Source organism: Schistocerca americana, chromosome 3 (assembly GCF_021461395.2).
Source record: "Schistocerca americana isolate TAMUIC-IGC-003095 chromosome 3, iqSchAmer2.1, whole genome shotgun sequence".
Lineage (NCBI taxonomy): Eukaryota > Metazoa > Arthropoda > Insecta > Orthoptera > Acrididae > Schistocerca > Schistocerca americana.
In genome coordinates, this window is record NC_060121.1 from 267,113,666 (window position 1) to 267,132,728 (window position 19,063).

Consider the following 19,063-nt stretch of genomic DNA (forward strand, 5'->3'; position numbering starts at 1 on the left):
TGTGAAACGTTTACGAGAATTATCAAGATGATGATGAGTCTGTTATGAGGAGCGGATTTTTATAATGAATTTTTCCATCTGAATTATGTACTCATTACATCATCAGTTTAACTTTAGTGTTTTAAACTGATACTCAGTTCTGTACCGTTGACGTTTATCATTTCGTTTCGATATATCGTTAATATTTATTGGCTACTGAACGCACTTCGATAACGTTGTAGAACTTACAAATACTGGCTGGGTCTTTGACAAAGCTTGGCGCCATATTGTGGGTTGAAGTTTTCTGGCGCGTGGATAGTAACGTTTGTGGAAGATGTCGGAAAATCAGGTATTTGATGTAGTCATGTGATTATTACATAATTTGTAAGTTAATGAGATGCTTTCTTGGATATATAGTTGTGGGTGTGGTAATGATCTCTGGGATCGCGTTTTTAGGAACAAAAACCTGACGCCGGGCCTGGAGACGGCAACTCAGAATACATAAAGTTGAAGGTTGTGGGAAACGTAAGTGTTGACTCTGTGGTACTATCCACATTTTTATACCAGAGACTTTAGTTTCGTAACTTCCATTTTGTGTTTGTAGTACACAAGATGCAATTCATGTGTAGGCTTTTGCAGCAACATGGTAATAAACGTTGCCAATCACTGTAATTGCATTGAGCAGGTGTGCTTATGTGTTAGCTACATTGCTTGTACTTTTATTTTTGAAGTAGTTTACTGTTGAGTTCTGCGAAGTTCTCCTTAAAGGTGTACGTTATGTGTGCATTAATATCAAACAGATTTTGTGTCGTGGTTTAACTATGGTGCGTTGTTTGAACGTATATAGACCCAACGACAAATTCAACTTAACCTGTTCAGTGCTGCATTGAATTTGTGAACAAAAGAGTTAAGAATCTTGCAGTTTATTGGAGTATTAACCATGCTCTGCGGATATTGCGCGGATTTAATTGTTTTGTCTTTGATACTACCCTCCCTTTGTTTACTACCGAGTCGGTGTTAACAGGCCAATCATCATTATTGCAGTGCTAAGGTTAGCGTTGTTAAAAAATGTACGGATTGGCAATGTTGATTTGAATTAAGAAGCTATTTTGCTACAGTTGTTCGTCATGCTGAAAAGCAGTACTATCTACCTTCATGGGGCTTGGAATATATGCTAATGATGGAAAAGAATTTGATGGGTGAAATTGTTTCGTGGCCCTCGATCATTGTTGAGGTGAGGTGGAGTTAAACGAATGGTAGGTAGACCAGTGTACCTAGGGTCACCTTGTACCTAGTCACATTATTTAGGAAAACATTATGGACATGGGAGTTTTTTGATATTCATTTGGTTGGCAGTTCTTTGAACTATTGGAGGGAATTTGACTGCTATTACGATAGAGCTTTTCCCCCTGTTAAATTATTTTCTTTTCTGCATTTTTTCCTAATGATGTAGCTACTCAGTTTTTACAGTGTGTACATACAACTTTAGTCATGTTTTGTACTTTAAGGTTGTCTAGTAAATGGAAGTTATTTGTCACGTTCACATATTGTAAAGATCAGAGGGTCATTTCCAAACCCTGTGACTAGATGCATGGATCTAGGTGGGGATCACTGTAAAACTTTGAGGCAGTGCGTAATCTTTGTAGCAAATACAAAATATATAAATTAACTTTCAGTTGATGAAATTGTAGTCCAAAAATCTTGTCTAAAATGCTTTTAAAAAGTTGATGGCGTATACATTTGTCATGATTTGCTTGGGATATGTCGATCTATCTAATATTGCAGAGAACTTTTGCAAAGCTTACCAGAACAAAAGGAAAGGCATCTGGTCAACTCATAGAAACGTATTCACTTCTTTATGCTTAACATCTGGTGTAAATTTTACTGTAAATATATTGTACTTTGTTGACTCAGCTGTACTGCAGCATGAGGTGGAAATTGTAAATTTATACACAAAGTAAATCACAGAACTGATGATGTACCAGTCCTTTCCATTAGTTTTAAGCTAATTTCCAAAAGCTCTAATAAGTTTTCTTTTGACTCTTTCAGGATAAAGTTTTTTGGAAAATGTTTCTCATGAACTGTTTGCTTGACAAATTGTTAAGCTACATTAATTAAATCAATCGCAATAGAAGTGGCCCTAGGTACATTGGTCTCACCGTTATGCAACAATTACTCTCCCACCCTTTGTAGTCAGAGCAGTATGAACATTTGACAGTCAAATCATGCTGTTCAGCTTGTGATTTGTAATGGTGCACTTGGGAATTAAAATTTATGGTATTTTGTTACTCATGTTACAGAACAATCTATTGTAGGTTTTGAATTTTATTTAAATTTGATTAAACACTAATGTCCTTCATGTTTTCTTTTATAATTTGCTCCCAAATTGTGATGTAGAATAGTCCGTATCAACTTAGGCAGGGTAAGAAAAAATCTTACCTTCATAGTCTTGAATGTTAGTGAATTTAGCATCTTTTCAAATGAAGGACTAAGTAAGGATCACAGATTTGATTTGTTTAGTTTTCTGCAATGAAGTTTCTGCTCAGATACAGCCCTCCAAAGATGGCAGTGCACATACTGTGTTGAAGATGGGAATTTTGGGGAAAAAATGTAAATGCTGTATCTCAGAATCAGTTCTAGATTATTTTAAAGCGAATTGTTTTATTATTACAAAGAAATCCTCCATTTGGATTTGTCATTTTACTATAGTCTTCTGAATTTTTTTATTAATCTATTTTTTTTTTTTTTTTTTTTTTTCTTCTCCCTCTCTGGTGATTAGTACCATGTAGTTCTACATTCCCTGAAAAGGAGATCTTTCACTTTTGGGTTGAATAGGTTTTATAAACAATTGAAATTTTTTGCCGTACATAAAGCCTGTTATATTACCACATTATCACATAACAGGCTCATAAAAATCAAAACCTAGCCTTATTTAACATAATTTTAGTTTCGAAAGATGAGTAAGACTTGTTTCTCAAGCATTTTAAATGGTTCCAAAATGTATGTGAAAGGTCCAAAGACTTCAAGGTTTCAGTTTATACAACTTCTGTGGACTCTGTTTTGTACTTAAATTAGCCAGTTAATGAACTAAAAATGTGTTCCACTACTTCGGTATCTTTCTTTGATACAGTGATGCATTCCTGTTGAACCAATAGGAAATGGAGCACTTACGTCTTCAAAACATTGTGAACAGGAAGTAAGCACTGATGGCATTGCTGCTGTCATTCAGCGTGAAACTTATATCTAGCAGCTGGTCCATGTGGTAGCATAAAGTTCATTACAGTTTGGTTTAACTCCTAACCACTGTCTGTAATCTCTGCAATTCAACAGTCACAGCAGTACACACTTGCCACAAATGGCCCCCTTCTCAGCTTGTGAATCTGAATATTAGCCTGCTATTTCTAAGGTGCTTTCCAGACAAATTAAGATGACTTCTTTCTTGCTCTTTAAAGTCGGGGCAATATGAGTTCGCCCATCACTTGAAATCCAAAAATGTCTTCTGAATTCCTTTAACATGTGTAGTTTATTTGGCCTGTTCTTTTTCTGCTCACAGAATTCTTTCCTCTTGGGACAAAAAATGAGGGCTGTGTATGTGTAAGATTTCAAATTTCTTGTAAAATCCTCAGCATTCTGAATTGCAGCTGTATTTGGTCCAGAGAGATTGTTTTATAGCATGGTGCTTACACTATCACAAGGCCCCTTCCTGTGACCAGTAGCACAGTATGCCCAGTCAGTTGACACAAGTGACTTAATCAGTTGCTGGTAATGATTTTAAGATGACTAGGAACACCATTAGAAATGATCTTCTATGCCCCTGTTAGCAGTTGAATCTTGTGCATCACTAGCAAAGCATGTGCTGAGTCATGTCCTGGTGTCACCACTTAAAAATGCAACACTTGTGGTCTTGTTTTGAAAATGTCACTCCTGTAAAAATTGAAATGTGGGCATTACTCCAATGATACTCTTGTATTTCTTGTGGGAGAATTACAGACCAGTTCTCAGCAAAATCACATTGAAGCACTAAACATAGTTCTTCAGCCTGTACACACCCTTTCACTTCTCCAATGTGGTGGTGGTGGTGTTTAAATTGCTTCAGATGCTGGTGTGTTACTGCTTTCACTGACCGTTTACAAAGTCCATCAATGAAGCTGTCTAAAGCAACACTTTTCTTAATTAGTTTATTTTCCTCCTATGTCGCATATGTAATTTCTGCAGTGTTATCTGCTACGTCTTCCAGGCCAAGTGTCTGTAAAGACACTCCTGCGTTTCTGGGGCAGTCATCACATTTTTAATAGAAACAAGTCTCTTGCTTTACATTACAGACTACTAATGACTACACATGCCCAATCGAGGTGTCTTATGTCACGTGCTCCAGGAAGTTCTTCGAAGTTACCACACAAAGTTCAAAATTTGCGCAGCACACATATAAACAGACATCTCTAGGCGGGTGTGGAACTACCCACTTAGGTTGCAGTGCATAAAATTTTGACCTTCCTATATGTGAAGTTGTTTAGTTGCTCTTATAAATTGCAAAAGTTTCTTTAATACTGCGAGTCGTGTACCTCTTCACTTTCACAACTTTTTTACATTTAACTGTTATAGTGTCTTTTGTTGGCACTCTGATGAGAACAGTCCCATTTATCCTCCAGATAAGACTGCACTATTCGAACTTAAGCTACTTCTACAGGATGACCATAATAGGGATCTGGTCTTCCAAAGACTCCTTTTACAGACCTCATATTTCTTGATTTGTCTACGATGTGCGTTGATGCTGATGGAACGTGATTCTGAATTTTCTTTGAAAATCTCTCTGGAATTATAGTTAAAACTTGCACCTTTTCACTGTGGGGTGTACAGTAATCAACAGCTAAATTGATATTTGTGAAAAATTCCTGGCAATTAGTGCAAAAGTGCTTTCTCTTCTGAAGATGGGATGTTGACTGGTTTGGGGTATTTAATTCTTCCTCTATTGATGCAAAATCTGCATCTGCCCCATTGGGGGGCTTCACCTTGTTCAGATATGATCATTGTTATTCTGTCAAACCATAAAGAACACAAAAAGTGATCACTGGAAACATCTTCAAATGAGAACACTTATTCCCAACCGGAACAGTCTGTTTTTTGTCTTACATGGGGGTTGAATTAAAACTAATGCCTCCACCTTTTGTTAATTGGGTTTGGATGGGAATATTTTAATAAATAAAGTGCAGAAATAATCCTTAGAATGTAATCTTTAATTACCAATATTCACTTTTCCACATAATCATCAGTTAGTTGGACACATTTCTGCCAACAAAGTAGTTCTCTAAAGCTGTCATGGGAAAGTCGACACTGTTTACGCAACCAGTCTTGCAGTTCTCTCAACATCACCAGAAGCATAAAGATGTCCCCGCAGATGGAGAAATGTCGTCTTCATTCTCATAATGCGAGAGCAAAGCAATAATGTGACACACGTGTTCTTGTGAAAAAGCCAATTGTGCTTGCAATTTCTAAGTGATAAAACGATTGTACTTAGACAGTCAACATTTTGCTTGTGAAATTCTGGTTGCCGTCACAGGATGTCCAACACTTGTCACGCAGGGCAGATGTTCCTGCCTCAACATCTTTAAACATACTTGCCCAATGATGTACAGTACTCACATCAACACAATCACCATAAACTGCTTTCGTTCTGTGATGAATCTCCTGTGGGGTGACACCTTCTGCTGTCAAGAATTCAATGACTGCGCGTTGCTTAAATTGCATTGACTGACCGTCTGTGTAGGGTTCTATACTTCACACTGTAACAACACAATTGTAAAGTCCAAAGGCTTCCACCAACTGGAGCTGTAGAGAAGAGGCTACAGAACAAGCCAGTACCTGCCACATACCAATGCTGCCAACTGTTGAAAGTTACGAAGGTGAAGGCATTAGTTTTATCAGTCAACTCTCGTATATCACTCTTTTTGTGGATATGCAAATAGTCAGCACAGTTCTCGCCCGTAGCCCCAGTCAGAAGACATTTCAGACAGTCCTTTCCACAAAACTCGCTGCAACTGTTTCATCTGGCAAATTCCTCACGAAAACACAGAACTCGTTGGATGGTTCACATTTCTTAGAAGCCTCTTAACTGAACAAATAAGCACTGAAGAACTACAATAGATAAACCTGCAATGAATGAACAAAGAAACAGACAAGAAAGTACAACAAAGTGAAGAGAAATAACTGCAACAAAGAAAGTGAAAAGAAATAACTGCAACAGACAGTAGAAATAAACCTGTAACGAAGGAATTAGTAAGAAAAACTTCAGTGAAAGTTAGATTTTTAAAATAAAACCATGGTACTAATCAACAGAAAATTTCTGTGAATTATAAAAAAACTTCAAAAGGTGACACTAAAAGACCTTTCACGGATATGTCCAAACTGAGGATACTATTGTGATCATACAGCAGTTATCTTTCAAATAAAAAAACTTTTATAAAATATCTAGAACTGTTAGATATTCAGCATTTTTAATCCAAAATTGGCATCTTCAAAGTGTTCAGTGTCATCTTTGGAGGCCTGTATCTTGGGGCATAAATTTTTTGGGGGAAAACAAAAATACATGTTTCTTATTTCTGAATTTTAACGTGTTAAATTCAATAACATCAGATACTATGAAGGTACCCTCCCTGCCTGAAGTGATAGGAATTATGCTTGAATGAATTTTAAGCTATTAACATAATCGGGTCATTCCACGTGAAATCTACAAATGAAACCATCGTCTTCTACCTTACCCTCTTGGATTTAAATGAAATTAAATATGCCTGTAGTGCTCATAAATAGTACCACAAATTAATTTTTTCACATTTTTCTTATAAGAAGTTACTGAGTAATGGACTTTCAAAATTTGAAATTACTTACAAATTTTTTTACTCTTGGAACAATGTTGTTTTGTTTTATAACTTGTGTTCTAATTAAGCTAGAACAATAAAATTTACTTCATTGGAAAGCTCTTCTAAAGAGCTTTCCAATGAAGTAATTAATTTATCGAATTTTGAAAAACTGTATTTTTAAAATTTTCAAAGTATATGTGAAAGATACACTTTACATCTACATATTCTGAAAGTTTCAACTTGGGATGCGCATGGGATCACTATCAAAAGCAATTTTATGTTTACCACTGATTCTCCAAAATCAGTCAGATAGGTGAATTTCTATTTTGCTACACATGAAAATATTAGTGTTAGATTTTGTTACATGGCCCACAAATTGTACTTTTGAAACGAATAACTGCTTATTAAACTTTAGTGCTAACTATTTATTAATAGCTGTAAAACCACGAGGAAAAAAGAAAAAAGGAAGCTCTCATTTTAAGGATTATATATAAAATGATTCTTTGGTGTTACTATCTGCAATCTATTCAGTATTTTATCTCTGGTTAATATTGTCAGCAATTTTCACCTATTGTTGAAAGTGACCCCACACATTGTTTTGTTGTGAGGCAGCTGTAGTGAAATGTGTTTTTGAATCTAGCTTAAAGCTACTTTTGTACCAGCCTCACAAGAGTCTGTAAGTTTGTATGCCTACAACCAGTTAATGTTTTCATACTATTAACATAACGAAATATTTTTTTTACAGGAATTGAAAGAATAGATAAGTAATATTGTGTAGTATTGAATATAGAAAGCTGGGGCATTCAAATTCAAAAACATTTTTTAAATTAGTTTGTTCGCTTGAGAAATATAAAATGCCTAAAATTTCAGCTTTGTGCTGTAATCCATTTAATGAAAGGGCCACAATAACCACAAGAAAAACTTACAGCCTGTTTCACAATGGATGATAGCAAGAAAACTTTCTTAACTTTAAATAGAGAAGCGTGTGACAACTGCCGTAAAAGAAATAGCATGAGTAGAAATTTGTGATACGTCTAGCACAGAAAATAATGATGATGATCTACTGTATTCTGTGGTGAAACAAGAAAGCAAAAAGGTTTTATGTGATAGTGACGTACAAGACATTGTAGCAAGTGAGGCATTAGAAAGGTTGAATGCTTCTTTGCAGTCCGTTGGTGAATCGCCAATTAAGAAGAAACGACTGTGTGAAGCAAAATATCCTAAGTAAAATCTAATTAAATTTACCCCAACAATTCAAACAAAGGTGTTATTGCTTCCTTCTGAAAAAAGAGGTAAATGATCCTGCAGAATCTGAGATGATCAGTCAGCTATAAGATAAATTTCGTATATTTACATCATGATCAGTCAGCTAAATTTCGTACGTGTACATCTCGAAAAACAGATGGAAATTCTTACCATTTTTGCCTAAAAGCTGGAGAGTTAAGAAGCTTCAAGATGACTTTAACATAACAAATTACATGGCTCAAAGAGTAAAAGATTTGGTGAAGGCAAAGGGAATTTTGTCTTCGCCAAACCCAAAACCTGGCAAGACTCTTGATCAAACAACTGCTGATTTTGTTAGAAACTTTTATTGTTCTGATGAGATAAAGCAGGGCAGTGCCTGGGAAAAAAGATTGTGCTTGTGAGAGATAACGGAGAAAAACTGCAAGTACAAAAACGGCTAGTTTTAAGTAATTTGAAAGAAATTTACGCGAACTTTAAGGACAACCATCCAGAGCTCCACATTGGTTTTTGAAGTTTGCAGACTTATGTCCTAATAACTGTTTTAGCTGGAAGTAGAGGTACACACAGTATCTGTGTGTGTACTGCCCATCAAAACTTCTCATGCTGACTGGATGTAACATTCCTCAGCTGACAAAGGATGAAGATAATCCAATAAAAACTTAGACTGCATTGCAAGAGTTGTGTGTAATCAGTCATTACCTGCTTGTCATTTTGGTGAATGTAAATTCTGCCCTGGCCCAGAAACATTTTAGACATATTTACAAGATTTGTTGAATACTAATGATATTGATGATATAACTTATCAGCAATGGGTTTCCGTTGATCACACATCTCTAGAAACAGTCATAAAATCATGTGACAACTTTTTTTAACATAAATTAAAATCACTTAAACAACATTCATTTGTTGCTAGTCAACCTTCCAAAAGAGACTGAGAAATGAACTTAAAGAAGGCGAGGTCTTAGCGATCTGTGACTTCTGAGAATTACTCCTTTGCCATCCAGGATGAAGTTCAAAGCTATCACTAGACAAACATGCAAGCAACGATTCATCCCACTGTTGCTTATTACAAGGATGGGAGCAAATTCGAGCACACAAGTCTTGTAATCATATCAGAATGCCTACACATGACACTGTTGCTGTCCATTTGTTCGTCGTACTTGATGGGCTTCCTGACTGTTAAATTCGGTAGAAAACCAAGAAAAATATATTATTTCTCTGATGGAGCAGCAGCTCATTATAAAAATAGGAAGAACTTTATCAACCTGTGCCATCATGAATATTTCCAAACTGAAGCTGAATGGCATTTTTCAGCCACCTCGCATGGGAAGGGAGCTAGCGATTGTGTTGGTGGAACAGTTAAACGACTTGCAGCTCGAGCTAGTCTGCAACGGCCATATAGTGATCAAAGAATGACACCAAAACAACTTTATATGTTTGCCAAGGATAACATAGACGGAATGAACTTAAAGTATGCTACTAAAGATCACCAAAATGTAGAAATGAAACTTATGGAGAGATTTGAGAAATGCTGCAAAATTGTAGGGACACAAAAACTTCACACTTTTATTCCTTTCAGCAAGGACAAAATAATAAGAGTATTCAAACTCTGATGATAGTGAAATTGAACTGGTGACAGTTTCTGACAGTGATAAAATACCGTTCCAACATAAAGGGATATGTTGCTTGTGATTATAATGGACACTGGTGGTTAACCTGTGTACTTGAAAAAAGTCAGGAGAAGGATGAAATCTGTTTCTTATATCCACATGGACGGTCACCATCTTTTACATTTGAGTCATCCAGACATTCTTTCCATAAGCAGTAGGGAAGTAGTGGCAATTGTGAACCCTCGAACTGCTAGAGGGCAAACATATGATATCCAGTGCAGAAATGTTGATGTGCAACAGACTGATTAGTTCGAAGTATGAAGAAGTGCACTAACAGGACTACTATTTGTAAATAATAGTAATTACTAACTGAATTTAGGTCTGATCTCAGGTATTCACCTTTCTGTGTTTTTTATTTATTTTTTAAGTTTTCATTTTGTATTTATTAATTGCAGAAGCATAAAACATACGTTCTTTTGTCATTTATAAGTTATTTTTAATTTCCACATTTTACAGCAACATACAGCTAGTGAGAATTAGGCCTAATATCTAAAATAAATTAGTTTTTACGAATTTTTAAAGCACCACCCTTAACGTAAAATTGCTTTTGATAGTGATCCCATGCTCATCCCAAGTTGAAAATTTCAAAATATGTAGATGTAAAGTGTATCTTTCACAAATATTTTTTTGAGAATTTTAAAAATACACTTTGTCAAAATTCAGTTAATTCAACGTTTTTTAACAATTTGTGTATATATATTAAACTAATGATGTTTGGTATTATATAAAAGCTCTTTAAAAGAGCTTTCCAATGAAGTAAATTTTATTGTTCTAGCTTAATTAGAACACCAGTTGTAAAGAAAACATGGTTCCGTGGGTCAAAAATTTGTCATCTTTTAAATTTTTGAAGCTCCATTACTCGGTAACTTTTCATCAGAAAAATGTGAAAAATTAATTTGTCATGATTTATGAGTAATATATGCATACTTCAAAAAAAATCTGAGGGGGTCAGGTTGTAGCACTTGTTGATTTGACGTGGAATTGCCCAATCAGAAAGTTGAAAAGTCAGTCTTTTGATCTGTGCATCTTAGATCAGGCAGTTAAATGCTAGGCATGTGATTGTCACCTGATTATTTTATAATCATCTTTATGATTTTTTGTAAAACATGTTTAATAATCCTTGGAAATGCTTTTGCCACTGTAATGTAGTACATGTAATCATCAAATTGTATTTGTTGCCCAAAATAGCACTACTATGTATAAACCCCAAGTTAAGTTGAAGAGGGTATACACAATAAAAACAGATACTGTCAGTAAAGAAGTTGTGGGTGGCAATTGAATGGTCTTTTGGAGTGCAGTAAGTTCAGCCCCAAATGTTAGATTAGGAAAAATGTAAGATATTTCATAAAATACTTTAAAGGATTTTTATAAACAGAAAAAATGTGTTACAGGATTCCAATGAAATTCACTTCCGTGTGAAGATGACAACACAAATGGGGAAGCTGAAGAAAAGCTACAGTGAGAGAGTGGTATGTGTTGTATAATTAACTGTGGAAAATTTGATTCTTTGTGAACTCAAGACTTCCATTGTATTTTGAGTACTATGTATGGTATAGTATAGTTCTTTTCAGTTTGCAAAAGAAATATGGCTTTTATTAATCTTTTCTGCTGAGGCCATAAATTTATTTGAAATGAAGTGTTTCTTTCCACACAATTGGTCAGTTTCAACTGTTCGCTGAATTTAAAGTGCAAATTTTCATCTTCTGGCACGTATACCATTATAATGAACCAAAAAGAGACAACACAGTAATGGTACTCCAGGAAAAATTGGCTTCCCAAAAACCATGCTGAAAAGCTTTTGCAGAATTTTGCACATCTGCCTTCCATGAAATGCAATGTTTTTCCATCCAAAGACATGTTTCTACTCTTGTCTAGTACCAGCTGTGGGCTTGACATTATTTCTTATGTAGTGTTGTTCCTGTCTTAAATTTACAGAATGCAATTTTTCAGTAACTTATAGCCTGTTAGCCCGTGTTTTATCATTCCAACTTCCCACATGGCTTTATATGGACAGTACTTCTCTAGTAGAATATAAATTGCCAATCATAGTTTTCTTGGCTTAACTAGTAACCTTGTTATGTTTTATACTGTTTGAAAAGTCGTGAAAAGCTTGTCCTTAGTTCTGATGCATACAAACAACTGTTTTTCATATTTTTGGAAGAAATTTGTTGCTTTGTATTAGCTTTTTGCAGTGCAGTGTGGATGTAAACTTGATTGGAAGCTCATTACACTAGAGCATAAATAAAACAAATTGTTAGTCACATAGCAAAATATTAGGTGCTTTGAATTGTCTAATTTTTGCGTTCCTTATCTGGAGCAAACACACAGCACGGGCTTGCTACATCATCGTTGCTGCATATGTGCAATAATGATGGTCCTCTGGCAACTCAAAACGAACCTATTTCTAAAAATTCAAGGGAAAATTTTGCGAATGGTGGTTTGAGAAGCATTACATTCAAAGTAAATGTCCTTTTATGCAAGATAAATTGTGATGAGTGAGAATATGTGATTAATGTTTAAAATCACAGTGTTGGATTTTAATTAAACTTAAGTTTGAGAACCATCCGCTTAAAGAAATTTTGGGTTCAGAAGACTTGTAGTTAAGCTACGTTTATTAATTTAAACAATGAACAATCACAATATTGCTCTCGGTGCATCTTCGTAATATGGAAGTATGCAGGGTGCATGTTGCTGCGCATTCAAAGATGTTTACAAAATGTGGTTTTTTGCTGAGTTTAGTTTCCTAAAGTGTCTGGAAGTTCTGTGCCAGTGTATGAAACTTTACCACTCACAGGATTGATACATTTTGCAGTTCTGAGGCAAATTACAGTGTTATTTAATGCAGGAAAAAGTGTGTTTTTAACTGGGAAATACAGGAAGAATCTGGTGTGTGCACAGAATACTGTGGCCAAGTGGTGTATGGTCACTTAGGCTTTGGTTAGTATCGAAGGAATTCAGCTGAAAATTCAGTAATTTATTTTCAGCTGGCCTTTTAACCATTAGAGAAGTGTCAAAGAGTGGTGAATTTTAAGTAAAACTTGCATATTTCTCTCATTGCCATGTTACAATTGGATTCTTTTGCTGAAACTCTGCAGAGCTTACAGTCTCACCTTACTAGTATGTTTTGCAGAAGCAATTGCAAGAGAATTCTGAAACATTGGTTTATTAAACTTCACCAAGTGGGGAACTGAGGAAAGGATTATTCCACGATAAATCACGCAGATTGTCACCCATCATCTCCGGTGTTCATGAAACTTTGCATATTTGCTTATACTTATAATGTAAGAACTTCCGCAAGATTTTTTTGTTCTCAGACTAAAACTTTTTTCATATAAAAGTTCAAATGTGACATTCTGATAATTAGGATCTGCAAGAATGTCAAAGCAAAATAGTACTTATCTACATAAATGCCCACAATTCAGTTGTCTATGAAGCTGTTGATTTGGAATTTTTTTCACATAACAAATATGTAATTATTTAAGCAGTGAAGTGACAGAGAACAATACAAAAAAATTAATGGCTCTCTTCCCAAGGTCTGGAAACAGTGCACACACATTGAAAAAATGCTGATAAAATTTCCCCAACCTAGTGGGAACTTAATAATTCGTCTAAAGTAATTCCCAAGATTTTACACATTATTATAAAATAAAATTATTGATAGGTTTTCTAAAAATGGACACACCAATCTGAAATCACAGTACTTCGTGTATATCACTTCATTGTTCAGAATATCATTCATATCAGATTATGAAAGTGCAGAGCTGGAAAAAAAAGTTAGCACAATTATTCTAGCCTCACTAGTGTTAATTTAAGATCCCTGAAACAATCATTGAAACTTTTTTAGAGCATCTGTTTTTAATCCACTGTCGCAAATTGTATTCTGTTAACTTCACATCTTTTTTATTAAAGTAATACATTCTGCCTAATGATGTTTATTTAGGTACACCAACAGCACATAAGTCTTCCTTCTCAGGCCAAAAAAATGACGCTGGTGGTCCAGGTGGGTGGAGGAAAAGTAGTTAAACATCTTCTACTCTTGGCGAAGGCAAAGTACCACCTGTCATCATATACAGCTGCTAAAAAAGAATTTTGTTGAGGACGAGGGCATGTCCAGTATGGATTTTTTTTTACAGAATGAAAAAATCAAGGAAAGCTTTTCAGAAGAAGTTAATTTTCTAATCTCTAAAGAAAGACAAAGTGGGTTGTAAAGGTGAAAATTCCCGGTATCAGGCATTGTGCGGGTGGTCGATAATCTCTTCTAGGTTCTTGTGTAGGAAATGTATTTTGACTTTCTCTAGGAAGTAATTAAAAAAAAAAAAAAAAAAAAAAAAAAAAAAAAAAAAAAAAAAAAAAAACCTTCGACAATTTTAGCTTTGCAGAAATAGTACACACCTGATGCAGTTACTTGTGCATCATCTGCTAGTTGAAGACTAGCTCTTCTCAGTATAAGTTTTCTAGTTCCTCCCAAACAATCACAGTTTTAGCATGGCTGGTAGCAAAAAGGAATACATCAATAGAAAAATCATTTTTGTGCTCACACAAATTTTTAAAGCTTTTTATATTCTTATAATGAGCAGCACATCCGTCAGTGAAATAATACCCTTTCTTGGGTAGTGCTCTGCCAGCCACTTAACCAGTTATTAATGGACAGCATTTAAAAATCCTAATCATGTTCCATATCATCACTTATAAAGCAGTGGTTCATTATTACCAATTTACTTTCTTCATTTACCACATACAAGCAATCACAAAGGTGGATTGTATAATTGCTTCTTGTTCAGTGGTAACTGGTGGTTCTTTCTGAATTACAAAACTGTAGTTATCAGCTAAGTCCATCAACAGAATTGCTTTTTCCAGAATTACTTACTTTCAATTTTTTTCAGTGGTTGTGATTGACACAATGGTTGTGAGTGTGGTTTAAGTGCCTGTAATTTTGTTACCGACAAGTCTTATGTATTCACCAATGGTTGCAAGTAGCTTTACCAATTTTTCCTGATCATCTGTGTTTATATCCACTGACTGAACCCAATTTAATCATCAGCATCTTTACAATTTCTGTTTTAATAATTCTGGCCATTTGTCATCACCAGGATAGTTACCACAGTGACTCAGTTGTAGTTTTCAAAGTCACATGCAAGAAAGTAAGTTCTTTGTGTTTTTCTTCAATGTGTCCACATCCAAAAGCAGTTATACATTTTGGTATCTCTCTCTCTCTCTCTCTCTCTCTCTCTCTCTCTCTCTCTCTCTCTCTCTCGCTGTGCTGGCGGCAGCATCAGCTAACATACACCACTTTGGTAAGTGAACAAAATTGAAAAAGGCCAATGTTAATATTTGGATTCTTTCATTATGTTGCAAAGAATGAGTCTTCTCTGCATATACATATTCTTCTGAATGCTAACTTTCTTTTGCTCCTGGTAACATTCAAGTATATTCATCATTTTGGTAGAAGTCAGTGACTAACTTTACCACTTCATCAGTGATAATTTCCTCCTTTTTGGTTTAGGAACTGATAAAATACCCATTTCTGTTCTGTTTCCTTGCTTGTTGAACCACATACATACTAACATTGAACTCTGACATTGTTTTCTCTTTGCCAATAGGATGGAGCTAAAGATAAAATTTGAATTTTTTTCAGGTACTCCTACAATTAGCCAATTTTTCTTTCATTGACAATATCGTGGCATCAAAGTCTTTGGATTTCTTAACAATTTCATCATCAAATTCTTCTTATCTATTTTCAGAATCTTCAGCACTGCAATCTAATGCCTGACACACTTCTCTTTCCAAAACATTCCTCACTTTTTCTAGCTTCTTTTTGCCATATGAAGCCTTCCTGTGATTTGGAATAGTGAAGTTTTAAGGGAGAGCACCCCAAATCATTAAAAGTTTGTTTGCATCCCCAGTACTTTGACTTTTTAGTACTGATTCGTGAAATGTCACCTTTGTCATCTGCATTACTTGTAATTTCTATCACTGATGTCAGTTTTTTATGTTATGCATGTTTTTGGCCTGGTATTGCATAGCTTCTTTTAGCACTTAATGTTTCAGACAAATACAAGCAAACTGATCCCAAAGATTTGTTAACTGTTTGTGTTTTTTGAAAGGATCACAAGAAGTTCAGAGACTTTCAAAAATTGTAAGTACTAGTATCTACAGGTGATGTTCCCATATAGTAGCACTAGCTTGATCTTCTGGAAAGCTTGTATTGGATCGTAGAAATATCAAATTTCTTTGGTCTTCAGTCAGCTCTTCTATTTTTTGTAGAGTTTTTACAAAGGTATAGGTTGTCAAATGGCATGGGGTCTTTAGTAATTTTCCAATAGTGCACAAATTCACATTGCAATTAAAACATAGTTGATTAAAGTGGAATGATGGGGCCACACCACAGATATGAACTGTCTCATCACAGAAAGATTAAGAGCAACTGAGGCCTAATAGACTAATTGTTGCATGCTATTTATTTTCAACAATGTATTTCAGAAATTGTTGCATTGTTTTCTTGCCTACAATGGTTGCAAACAAGCTACTGCTGTCTAAGAACACTTTATCACTGTGAGCAGGTGATTGGCTGAAACTCACAAATCATATAATATAGTCTACAAAAAATTACTGAATAAGTGTAACTTGCATGCCTAGAATGAGTTATACTTAAATATGCTAATTTGGTACCCTTGCATCTGAGGCAGTGAGACAATGAGTGGATGAACTTACTTAAAATGACCCTTTTCCATCACAGCAAAAGTATTCAGATTTCAGATGTGTATATCAGTTAGCAGAAGACCCAGAAAAATTCTTTTATTAGAAAGCTTACAATCTAGCGAATTATTTAAGACCAAAATCAGGTCCCCAGCAGTTTAGAGAGATGTGATATAAACATTTTTTCCACATCCTCAAAATTTTTCTGAAATCGAAAATTGACTTACATTAATGTTTTTTTAAGTGTCTTTGTAACTTTAGTGCTTCAATTACTGGATAGCTGTTAACGTATACCTTAATTAACTTAAATTCCAAATCAAAAGCTTCGTAAACACCAGAGTTATGGGCATCTAGGTAGATATGTACCATTTAACATTGACATTCTTGCAGAGCCCAGGTATCAGAATATCACATCAGTTAAGACTCAATATAAAATAAAATATAGTCTCAGACCAAAAAGATTTTTCGTAAGTTCCTATGTTATTTGCATAAGGAAATGTGCAAAATTTTGTGAAAATTTGAGATAGAGGGTTACAAATCCTTGAGTTATTGTGATTTGACGTGGAATGATCTGAAAAGTAAGATCAGCATCTTATGAAAAACACATCAGTACAAAATAAATGTGTAACGACTTCAATTCTGTTGTTCAAAAACCTATAGCATTTCTCATTTCACCGGCTATCAGTAATGGCCCTTAAAAATTATTCTTTCATCGAGAAAGTGTGTGGCCCACTGTTAAGTGTTGTGCTAACCCTTTTAAACCACAGTGTGTTCCATTTATCTGATGGCCGCCTGTGTGGTGCAGTATGTGCAAATAAACTCAGTGTTTTATCAGAAGATAGCAGCAACTTTGTAAACAGTGAAATCAGTCACTGGGAATCGTAGGCAGCAGGCAAAGAAATGCAATGTGCTTTTTCTAGTGGACAATCATGGGAGAAAGCTAGCTACTATTTTACAGGAAGTGAATAGATTTGTGTGCAACTGGCATTGTGAAACCCGGCGTGACTACCAAGAATGTTATTGAAGGTCTCAGAACACAGGAATACGCTGAAGAACAGTGACATTGTTTGTGGGATGAGTACCAATGATGTAGCTCATAACGAAGCCGGAAAGTGCATAAAAGGTTTTAGGGACTTTTTAAACATAAATATGATGAAAAACACTGTTGTTGCGACAGTACCTCATAGACATGACCCCTTGTATAATGCGTGTCTGAATAAAGAAATCCGCAAAACCAACACTAGAATAAAACAATTATGCTCTACTTACGCAAAATGCAATGCAGTAGATATTAACAGACTGGCAGAAAAATCTGCACACTGAACACAGTGAGCAAATTTGTCAAGAAATAAGAAAAATTACAAATGGAAATAAAAGAACGCAACATTGGTGAAAATAAATGAACATGCAAGACCTTGTGACATCAAAACACCTTTCTGTGCTGATAACAATGCCCTCTTTCTACATATAAATATACAATCACTTCGCAGCAAAATCAATGAACTGCAGTACTGGCTTGATAAAATTAACTGCAGTATATTGTGTGTCAATGAACATTGGAGTAAACAGTCTGAAATAGACTTGGTGTGTTCCTCAGAGATATTTGCTAGTTGCGAGCTATTGCAGAAGGAGCATTTCACATAGTGCAGTCTCAATCTGTTAGAAGCAAATTAGGTTTAGATTATTCAGTAGTAGACCTTAGCAAAATGTGCCTTGAAGGCATATTTGAAGTAGCTGGTAATACAGGCACAAAAAAATTTTAATTGTCAGTATATCGAACTCAAAGATCTGATGATTAAATAATATTTATAGAAAAAAATTAACGCACTAATTTTGCAGTTGTCCAAATATAAAAAACATAAAATTATAGTTGTAGGTGATATTAACGTAGATATAAGGGCAAAGAAGAAAAATGTTATCTATGTGGTTAAGTCTTTGAAGTCATTGAACTATTGTTGTCTTAATGAAAAGCCAACCAGACAGAATGCATGTCTTGATAAAGGGGACATCCAGGAAAAACCTGGGAATTTTTTCATCCGGAAGAAAACCTGGGATATTTTTAGAATTCTGGGAATTTTTCTTTGTTTCAGTTTTCAGTTAAATTTTTGCAATTGACTGGTAAGAACTGATACTCTAACAAAGGATATTACTGTATCCCGCTACTGCAGAATAATGCTTCAACAATAAAACATAAACGAGAGAAAAAAACGAAAATAACTTAAATTGCAAAGGAAATGTGCCATATACGACGACACACAGTGCCCATGCAAACGTCTGCCAATTGAAAATTTTTCAAAGGCTTTAGGAAGACTATGCAGTGCTTCATAACAACAAATTGCCTCCAATGAGCATGAAGTCGCAACTGTTTACATTCGATTTGTTTTAGCAGTTAAAAGCAGGTGCATGCGCAGATGAGTCACGTTTGAGTAGTAGATGCTACCGGGAAAAGGGGGTGCCAAGTTCATATTCTTGAGGGGGAAAAAAGACTTGTTTCACAAAGCGACTAGCATCCAGCGCACATTTGTCAATCTATTATTGTGCCCAAACTCTTTGCCTCTGTGTGTGTGTGTGTGTGTGTGTGTGTGTGCGTGTGTGCGTGTGTGCGTGTGTGTGCGCGCG

General features: G+C 35.2%; 1 protein-coding gene across 1 annotated transcript in view; it reads left to right on the plus strand.

Moving 5' to 3' along the window:
* Positions 1-213: 213 nt before the first annotated feature.
* LOC124605732 (small ubiquitin-related modifier-like) overlaps positions 214-19,063 on the plus strand; it is a 36,098-nt gene continuing 17,248 nt past the window's right edge. The window contains exons 1-3 of the mRNA XM_047137611.1: positions 214-328; positions 436-504; positions 11,140-11,217. Coding sequence (XP_046993567.1) covers positions 314-328; positions 436-504; positions 11,140-11,217 — 162 coding nt within the window. The 5' untranslated portion in view covers positions 214-313. The remainder of the gene's footprint in view (positions 329-435; positions 505-11,139; positions 11,218-19,063) is intronic.